This window comes from Podarcis muralis, chromosome 2 (assembly GCF_964188315.1).
Source record: "Podarcis muralis chromosome 2, rPodMur119.hap1.1, whole genome shotgun sequence".
Classification (NCBI taxonomy): domain Eukaryota; kingdom Metazoa; phylum Chordata; class Lepidosauria; order Squamata; family Lacertidae; genus Podarcis; species Podarcis muralis.
The window spans coordinates 22,741,059-22,751,436 of NC_135656.1; the positions used below are offsets into that span (position 1 = coordinate 22,741,059).

Here is a 10,378-nt window from a genome sequence, read left to right on the forward strand (position 1 = left end):
TTATTTTTTATATTTTGCTGGAAGGCACCCAGAATAGCTGGGGAAACTCAGCCTGATGGGCAGGGTAGCAACAAAAATAAAACAATAATCAACGACTCTGCCGGCAGGAGCTACCATACACCCGGATTTCACCGGACAATAGGGCACCACTCGCTGCAGCTGTATGTCCGGGAAATCCCGGACGTACGGCGATCTGTCTGCAGACTTGGATAGTGCAAAGCCAGGTTACACACGTCGCTTGTGAAAATCATCCCAAAATATCTAGTCCCGAGGACCGCGGGGTCAAGCGGAAGACCTTCCACGTGTCAACAGGTCCCTCAAGCGAGTCAAAGCCGTCCCCACGGTAGCCTGACATGCGCAGTAGAGCCTGCGGATCCGGGGGTGGTGTTAAAGCCAGTCCGAAGCGCGAAGCGAGCAGTACGCAGGGTGGGCGTGGCTTATTGTCTCAGAGGCGGAAGACGAAGTCAGGAGAGGGAGGATGGACGCGGAGTGGGCGGAGCCACGCGTGTCCGGGCGGGGCCCTTAGAATGCGGCGCTCAGCCATTCTTGCCAGGTGACCCAGTGGCCTAATGGATAAGGCATCAGCCTCCGGAGCTGGGGATTGTGGGTTCGAGTCCCATCTGGGTCGTTCCTCGTTTTTGCGGCAAGGCTTTCAAAATTCACCAAGCGCTTCCAAGCAGCTCGGCGATGGCTTTCTGAGCCGCTGTTGCTGCACGCTTTTGCAAGCAGTCGCGCCGTTCCCTGCTGGACGCGGGCGCAGAGGTCTCTGGACCCAGGCTGCGGAACGTACAGCAAGGGCTTGCAAGCTCTCATTTGCACGAAAACGAGGGAGAAGTCTGATCAGGCCGGGTGGTGATCGCGCGCATCCTAAACACAACGCGATCTTGCGCCCGGAGAATGTGGGGCTTGAGACTGCAGCTGCAGACGCCCCATTAAATAAAGTGCATAGTATTGTGAATGGGAATCTAGATAGCTATTGTGCAATCAAATATTAGTGTTTTTTGTTTCTTCGCAACCTGCTCGCGTATTTGCCTTGCCGACTTCTCTTGGGACCATGGATATGCAGAGCTGCTTCCTTTAACAAGACCTAGAACCAGAGCTGCCAACTTGAATAAAATGTGTTTTTTTGGGGGGGGGGGGGTAAAGCCCCGCCCCACCTAAGTGATCACATGACACACACACTATTTGAATGGCAGTGTCCATCAACTTTTTTGGGGGGCAGCCCCCTCTAATATTTTATTGGGGGGAGGGACAAAAGGACCCCAGCCCCTAGGAGGTCATAGCTTCCAACATTTCTCCAATGAAAATAAGGACGTCCCATTCTAGAATACTATTTATATTATGGACTCTCCTTCCTTGGAGGTCTTTAAACTAAGGTTGGATGGTTATCTGCCATGAATGCTCTAGCTGAGATTCCTGCATTGCAGGGGGTTAGACTAGATTACCCTTGGGCCCCTTCCAACTCTTAAGATTCCATGATATCAGCAGCCTTCAAGCTGCCATCCCATTCAGCAAGCAAACTTGCTTTATCGTCACATCTTCACATACTGCTGCTGGATGATCACCTTCCATTTGCCAGTTCACCTACTCCAAAGGGAAAAAAAGGGGGGGGGACCAGACACTGCTGAATATCACAGCTGTTGCCAGCTGTGTTCTGCTGGGCAGTGGAAAAGGGTTTTCTCCTTGGCCTGCCCTTGTATCCACTCAGCTACCAAGTGCTTTTGCGACATCACGAGCAGTCTGCAGCCAATGGCGACAGCTGGGGAGGCATCATTCCTAAACCAGTGTTTCCCAAATTTGGGTCTCCAGCTGTTTTTGGACTACAACTCCCATCATCCCTAAACAAGCAAGACCAGTGGTCTGAGATGATGGGAATTGTCCAAAAACAGGTGGACCCACATTTTGGAGACACTGCTTTAAAGGAACTGGTCTAATCTATTCAAACCTACCACAATTGTGGGTATACCTCTAGTGATTTCAAGTGTTATATGCACACACACACAGAGTCACACACACAATTTATATATATATAGAGAGAGAAAGAGAGCGCGGAAACATCATAAAACTACATTTTTTTTGAGGGATCCTTCCAGGGGCCGTAGGCCAGTGTTGGGCAGGGTCAGAGGCCCAGGGAAATGGAGCAACAACTCTTTATCTTGGTACTGCGGGCTCCATTCTGGCTGTACAAAAGGCCAGAGGTTTCCATGGCCCCAACACTTCTCAAGTCAATTTCATCATGCCCCATAAATAAGTGGTCCTCTGCCTATCTTAGGACCACTCAACACAGTCACAAGATGCAGCACACACACAAACCCCATTTGAATGGCAATGCCTATTGACTTGGGGGCTGGATTTTATTGGGGGGTCCTGAAGGGACCTCGGCCCTTAGGAGTTGCCTCCTATGGGTGTGGGGAATCTTTGACTCTCCAGATGGTGCTGAACAACCACTCTCCTCAGCACCAGCAAGCATGGTCAATGGCCAGGGATGATGGGAGTTGTAGTTCAGCAATGTCTCTGCACCTGGTCTGTTTGGGGAGAGTTCCTATGGCGTTCCCTTGCTCCTTTCTGCATGGTGCCAGTATTTCATTCTCCTCCTTCTTTCGACTAAACCTCAGTTCAATTAATTTGCTTTTTGTTTTCCCTCTGTTTGCCAAGATAGCTCTTATATCTCCATTTTCTCTCGTCTTCCTCTTTATTCTGTTATTGGCAGCTGGAGGTACATCCCACAGCCCCAATGTTCCTCTTGCCATTCTTCCCATCCTCCAAAATCAGGTTTCTACTCCTATATGGCTCCATTCTTCTCTGGCAGGCTGTTAAACTGTCACTGGTCTGTTAATAAATCCTTTAATCTCCATAAATGATCTCCCATAGCACTCAGAGGAAGTGGGATAACACTTTCCTTTTTTTTTTGGTAATGGTTCTTTTTCAATATCTTATTTTTCTTCCTCTCCCGGTGAATCACATTTGATCTCTTATCTCCTTTCAATATTTCTTCAGCAGCAGCCATTAATCACCCCCTGTCTGTATTTCCAATTTTCTTTCCAAGTTTGAATATTGGCTCTGATTGTCTTCCTTCTTCTCTGCCAATCATTAATTATTATGGTTAATTGTAATATTCATTCCAGTTTGGCTTCTGTTTAATTTTTTTTAATGCTTTGGCAGTTTTCTTGATTCTTTAAGTGCCTTTTTATCCTGTCCACCCCTCCCTGAATTATTTCAGGCCCTTGCTGCCATCGGAGGACCAGGGTTAGTTGGAGGAAGATGCCCCTTGACAGGATTGCAGAGCCAGGCTGCTCCCAGGAACTGTGCCCTAAAGGTGGCCAAGAGACTGATATTGATTAATTGGAAAAATAAAAGATACGATACCCGTTAATTGACTGTTTGGCATCACTCGCAACCTCTGAATGGACTGCTACAGGGCACACACTTAGATAAATATGATAATATCCGGAAGGATTTTATACAAATACATTAGGCCATTAACCTTCACATAAGTATTAAGATAACAAAACTGTACCAATTTCTAGAAGAACATGTGGGAATGTTGCATAGTGCATTTTTGCGATTTTTTTTTTAAAAAAATGTGTCTTTGTTGTTCTTTCCCCCTCCCCTTTACTTTTCTTTTTCTCTGTATTTCTTTTAATGGAAATCACTTCAATAAAATATAAGTAAATAAAACAAACGATGATGATAATAATAAAAAAGCTGGGTCTTGCTCCAGGGAGTGACTGATTCCCGTTTCCCCTAAGGATGCCTCTCATTAGCATGAACAGGGGGAAGGGCCAAAAGAGAGAGAAAGGAAGAGAGAGAGAGAGACACTCTGGCTCCCTTGGAGTTTGGAAAAAGATTTCCTTCACAATGACATCCCCAGGTCTTTGGCTCCTGGGCTTCGCGTTGGGCTTCCCCTTCAGCTCTGGGGCAGGTAAGGTGTTGCCAGCAGCCGAGGAGGCCCCGCGGGGACAGACACGCACTCACGCGCTTCCCTGCCTGCTGCCCAACTTTCGCCTGAACCAGCTGCAGCCCTTCCCACAGACGCGGAGGGAATTCGCCTCACAGAAAAGTCGTGCAGCTTTTCTGAGCAAAGTTGTGGAGATTTATTATTATTATTTTTATTATTATTTTTATTATTAGCCAAAGTTGATGAGCTATTATTATTACTATTATTATTATCCACAGTTATTGAGCTTTATTATTATTATTACTGGCCAAAGTTGATGAGCTATTATTATTATTATGATCCACAGTTATTTAGCTTTATTATTATGATTATTATTATTATTAATGGCCAAAGTTGTTGAGCTTTTATTATTCTTATTTCCCCCCAAAATTATTGAGCTTTATTATTGCAGTATTATTATCACCAATGCTTTTTTTCTATTAAAAAAATGTTTAGGGGTACTCTCATTTTGACTCAAGAAAATACCATTTTGTAGTTCAAATTGGGAAAAATAAATACAGTAAATGGACAAAAGTACAAAGATTCACAAAATATTTAGGGGTATGCGTACCCCTGCGTCCCCTCAGAAAAAAAAGGACTGATTATTATTGCCCAAAGTTGTGTTATTTAAATTATTATTATTGCTCAAAGTTGTTGAGCTAATAATAATAATAATAATATTCTTGCCCAAGGTTGTTGAGATTTATTATTGTTATTCTTATTGGCCAAAGTTGTTGAGCTATTATTATTATTATAATTTCCCAAAGTTGTTGAGCTGTTATTATTATTATTAGCCCAAAGTTGTTGAGCTTTTATTATTCTTATTCTTATTATTGCCCAAAGTTGTTGAGTTTTATTATTACAGTGGTACCTCGGGTTACATACACTTCAAGTTACATACGCTTCAGGTTACAGACTCCGCTAACCCAGAAATATCACCTCAGGTTAAGAACTTTGCTTCAGGATGAGAACAGAAATTGTGCTCCGGCGGCACGGCGGCAGCGGGAGGCCCCATTAGCTAAAGTGGTGCTTCAGGTTAAGAACAGTTTCAGGTTAAGTACGGACCTCCGGAACGAATTAAGTACGTAACCAGAGGTACCACTGTATTATTATTATTATTATTATTATTATTATTATTATTATTATTAGCCAAAGTTGTTGAGAGTGACGTTTTTGAGATATGTTCATGGAAAATCAGCAAAAATGCCAACACAGGTTGCTGTATGTCCAGATTTTCATGGACATACCCCCAATTTCCAGCCAGACACTACTGCCGACTGCAGTATTCCGGCTGCGTCCAGAAGATTCCGGACTTGTGGCAACCCTCAACCCCCCCCCCGAGCCTTGGGAAGGAACCTTTGCACCTGTGTGCACGCCTGGGGGGGGGGACCTGTGCACCAGCATCTGGCCTGTTTGGGATGTTAATTCTCTCTCTCTCTCTCTGTGTGTGTGTGTGTGTGTGGTTTTTTTTTTCTGGACTAGCGGCATAAAGGTAAAGGTAAAGGGGACCCCTGACCATTAGGTCCAGTCGTGGCCGACTCTGGGGTTGCAGTGCTCATCTCGCTTTATTGGCCGAGGGAGCCGGCATACAGCTTCCGGGTCATGTGGCCAGCATGACTAAGCCGCTTCTGGCGAACCAGAGCAGCGCACGGAAACGCCGTTTACCTTCCCTTCGGAGTGGTACCTATTTATCTACTTGCACTTTGACGTGCTTTCAAACTGCCAGGTTGGCAGGAGCAGGGACCGAGCAACGGGAGCTCACCCCGTTGCAGGGATTCAAACCGCCAACCTTCTGATCGGCAAGTCCTAGGCTCTGTGATTTAGACCACAGCGCCACCCACGTCCCGTGTGTGTGTGTGTGTGTGTGTGTGTGTGTGTGTGTGTATGTATGTATGTATGTATGTATGTGTGTTTTTCTGGACTAGCGGCATAGAGACATCTAAATTATGGCAATTGGTGAGGTGGTGAGGCAACACTGTAGGGTTGCCATATTTCAAGAAGTAGAAATCCAGACACAAAGAGTTGTTGAGCTTTTTTTGGACACACATACTTCTCGGTTCTGTTTGCGAAAACCCAGACAATTTGCCAATTAAAAATGAAAATCCCCCTGGGACCCCGGACATGTTCAGGGGGAAAACAGACATATGGCAACCTAGCGCAAGAGTGGCCTACGGGATAAGCCTTCGAGGGACTATGACCATTTGTTCCTCAGGCTGCTGAGATAGTGCAGCGAATCCTTAAGCCTCCAGAGATAGGAGAGGAAGGGGGAAAAGAAGAAGAGATAGATAAGAGAGAGAGAAAATTTGCAAAGGAGCTGCTTGACGCCTTCCCTAGCAACACAGCCTTCAACCAAGTGAGACCACTGGTCCATCTAGCCCAGTGTTATCTGCACAGACTGAATAGCTCAGTTGGTTAATAATAAATCATCATAATCATCATCATTATCATCCTATTATTTGTACCCCCACCCATCTGACTGGGTTGTCCCAGTCGCTCTGTGCAGCTTCCAACACACATAAAAACATAATATAGAACGTGGTGCTGATGATGCCAAGGTTGCAGGTTCTATCCCTGTATGGGGCAGCTGCATATTTTTGCTTTTTAAGGGGGTTAGACTAGATGACCGTTAGGGTCCCTTCCAACTCTATGATTCCAGCGTTTTGGGTGAAGGACATTCCCAGCCTTCCTGGAGATGCCAGGGTTTAAATCTAGCGCCTTCTGTGTGCAAAGCACACTCTGGCAATGAGAGAGGGCCCTTTCCCAGGCTGGTTAATTTAAGCTTTTCAGCCTCCCACCATTTGGAATTCTACATCCTGCATTTCCACTGATAAGCAGTGTGACAAAAACAACCCATTAAGGTTTTCGCTTTGAGTGAAAGAGGAGTCAAACAAATCTGAAACCTGCTTCATCTCGGTTAAATTTTTGCCTCCCTTGTGCTTGGCTAAACTTGCAGTCTTATGCATTCTTACTGGGGAGTGAGCCTCATTGAACTCTATACAGTGGTACCTCGGGTTACATACGCTTCAGGTTACAGACTCCACTAACCCAGAAATAGTACCTCGGGTTAAGAACTTTGCTTCAGGATGAGAACAGAAATTGTGCTCCGGCGGCGCGGCAGCAGCAGGAGGCCCCATTAGCTAAAGTAGTGCTTCAGGTTAAGAACAGTTTCAGGTTAAGAACGGACCTCCAGAACGAATTAAGTACTTAACCCGAGGTACCACTGTATAAGCAATGCTGGGAGCAAACAGTGCAAAGCAGACGGCTGTGCTCCAAGTCACCCATGTGTATTTTATTTAAAATTAATGTATTAAAATTATTCTCACACACAGATCCCTCCTCCTCCTCCTCCTCCTCCTAATATACATAGCTTAGTGACTATTTTAATATTCTGCAGTTTAAAAATGCTTTTATATAAAATAAAATGTGTGGTTCTAGAATGAGGACGACGACGATACATCATACACTTTGGGCATTCTTGCACTATGTTTGTCAGTTTTGTGCGGGGAGGGGGACTCCAACAGGAAATATTCCCAAGCCTGACAGCAGCACTCATAGATCCAGGGCTCCTTCTGATAGTGAAAAAGGATCCTGGAGGTCCAGAAAAGTATAAAGCAGAATGCCTGTATTACATACTTCTAGGTCAGAATTAGCTAGAGTAGATCAGGCAGTGTCAGTCATTGCACAAGAGCAGAATGCAATTGGAAATATAAAAAGATCAACATTTGCCTTTTTATCCTGCCTTTCCTCAAAGGACCTCCAAGCAGCATGCATTATTGGCTACCTCCTGAAACAACAACATACATATAAAAAACGTTCTGAAAATGCTTTTTTTTAAAAGCGTTTTTAAAAACACATTGAATTTTCCATAAGGCTCGCCATCTAGTGTCACATTGTATATTGCACTTCAAACCTACTTCAAATGTTTTATTTGCAGCTTTATAGCTGATTCCCTTAAGTTGAGAGAGAATGTGACCAGCCCAAGTTCACCCACTGGTCTTTGGAGCTGAGCAGGGATTTGAATCCAGGGCTCCACTTGCCGACACATTTAAAGCAGTATCAGGCTCCTTTAAGCAGCCATGGCTTCTCCCAAAGTATCCTGGCAACGGTGGTTTGCTAAAAGTGCTGAGAGTTGTTCAGAGGCCCCTATTCTCACAGAGTTACCGTTCTCATAGTTCTCAGGGAAGAGGGATTGATTGTTAAACTACCCTGAGAGTGGTAGCTATGGGAGGGGGAACAGGGGTCTCCTAGCAATTCTTAGCACCCACAACAAAATACAGTTCCCAGGATTCTTTGGGAGAAACCACAACTGTTTAAAGTAGAGTGATAAAACTGACCCCACCTGCAAGGTATATGATTCATTAGAACCCCTTCAAGCAACACCCTGGGATGAGACTGCGGTGAAATCTAAACACATATTTTTAAAAAAAGCTGTTTTGAAAAATACATTGAATTTTGCATAACTCACCGTCGCCATCTCGTGTCACATTTGTATATTGTGCTTTGCAGCCCATTTAAAACGCTTTATTTGCAGCTGCATAGCTGAGTCCTGTGCAACCCTGAACTTTCCTCTGTGCATATGAACACATAACTCCTCTACGGTAAATGGGGAACCCGAGAATATACGGACAGGAAAATTTTAATGTAAGCGCCATCTGATAAAAGCGCAACCCTTTGCATGACAACCTACCCCTTGGAATCGCATGTGATGGACTCAAAAACAGAAATGGTGGGTCTATTTAATCAAAGGAGTGCAGGGTGGGGAGAAATGGGCATGGTTAGATGGAAAAGCCACCATTTGGCCTGCAAGGGATTTTCCTCTCCCTTCATGGCAATGTTCTGCCTTCGCTGGTGGTATCAGGGCAATCTTTACTCTCACCAGCTGTGGTCATGGGAAAGAGCATGTCAGTGACGATGTCAACTGGCAAGAGACTTCAGAACTGGAGTTAAATCAGCAGACAGAATCAACAGTGGGAGTTGCGAATATTTGTTTGAGTATCTTATGTGTAATATCTATATCTATATATATCTATATATAATTCTCTATATTGACAATCTAAATGTGGGAAAGAAGGGTTGGAATAATGCAATCACCCACCCACAAACAATCCTGCCGGGGTGAGGGGTGGGAAAGCTCATTCTTCATGGAACCGGCATAAAACCAGGTCTGGGAAGTTGCCCGTTTTCTATCGCCAGCCTGTGGCAGTAACAAAATACAACTGAGAGCTCACCATCGTTAGTTTTTTTTAGCTTCCATTAGTAAAAAGGTCAAACCTCCCTAATAAACTTTCCTCCTATTCAGCTGCTAAGAAATAGGCCACCTGCTATTATAATTGAGCGTATATTTTTTTAAAAAACACAGTTGCTTCTCTACGTGGGAAGGTTGAGTTAAATTACTTGTATGAAGTATTTTGAATTCAAGGTTGTTAATATGTCCAATCAGAGAGTTAACTTGACTGTGGATAAACCAGTTTCAAAGCTTAAACTGCGCTGTTATTTGCAAGCTGAAAGGGGAATACATAAAAGTTGGTTTTGGAGACTGAGAATCCCAGAACTGAAGGTGAGGTGTTAAGCGTTCCTTCTCGGAAATCGATCCAAGCAATGAATGGGGCTTCTGAATAAACACAGGATCAGATTGTAATTTGTAACCAAACAGCAGATGGGACATTATAGTTCGGTTTTTAGGGTTCTCAGACAACTGCCTTTGCATCTTGGGGATCTAAATCTTAGGCAGAAGAATTATTCATCAATATGCAGAGCTGGTGACAGGGCTTAAGCAGAGCAGACGACATTGTCAACAGAGCTTCCTGTGGATGGGAAAATCAAATAGCCATGTTTGTCAGGGACTTTTAAACAATCGGACCAGGATGCAATGTGAACCCTGCTCCCCGGATGCTCCCTGGACATTCAGCATTCTTTTTTTAGAGAGGAGTTTGTTTATAAATCGTGCTTTTAATTTGTAACGAAAACAGGGGGGGAAAATAATTCTAGGTTTCCATGCTTCCGCTTGTCCACAGCTGGGTTTTCTTTTTTTAAAGCACACAACGCAATACATTGTTCTGCAGCGCTGAGGCCTGAACTGGAAAGATGCTCGGCTAGCCTAACAGTTTCACCACAGTAGCAATTTAAAGTTATGTGGAGGCTCTAAACAGGCTCCCCCAGTCTTGTGCTCCACTGTTGTCCAACTCCAGGGCCCTTGAGCATTGGTACTGCTGCCTGCGGATGATGGGAGTTGTTGATCTGGAGACCCCAGATTAGAGAAGATTGCTCTAGGGCGGGAGAAAATAGACAAATGCCATTGAGTTTCTTCAGTGGCATTCATGGATAGGGTAGTGTTTTAGGAACTAGAAGCTGGCACAAAATCAAATGTGGCTGCTGAGACCTGAGGACAGCTGCCCTGATGTAGCAGCTGCCACTCAGTCCTGTTCTTCCAATGAGGTCCCT

General features: G+C 44.6%; 1 protein-coding gene and 1 non-coding gene across 2 annotated transcripts in view; both read left to right on the forward strand.

Annotated features, from left to right (window-relative positions):
* Positions 1–555: 555 nt before the first annotated feature.
* TRNAR-CCG (transfer RNA arginine (anticodon CCG)) lies at positions 556–628 on the forward strand. Its single transcript has one exon. It is a non-coding gene; the product is annotated as a tRNA-Arg (tRNA).
* Positions 629–3,778: 3,150 nt separating this feature from the next.
* C2H17orf58 (chromosome 2 C17orf58 homolog) overlaps positions 3,779–10,378 on the forward strand; it is a 17,084-nt gene continuing 10,484 nt past the window's right edge. Inside the window, exon 1 of the mRNA XM_028721097.2 lies at positions 3,779–3,922. Within this exon, the coding sequence (XP_028576930.2) occupies positions 3,859–3,922 (64 nt within the window). The 5' untranslated portion in view covers positions 3,779–3,858. The remainder of the gene's footprint in view (positions 3,923–10,378) is intronic.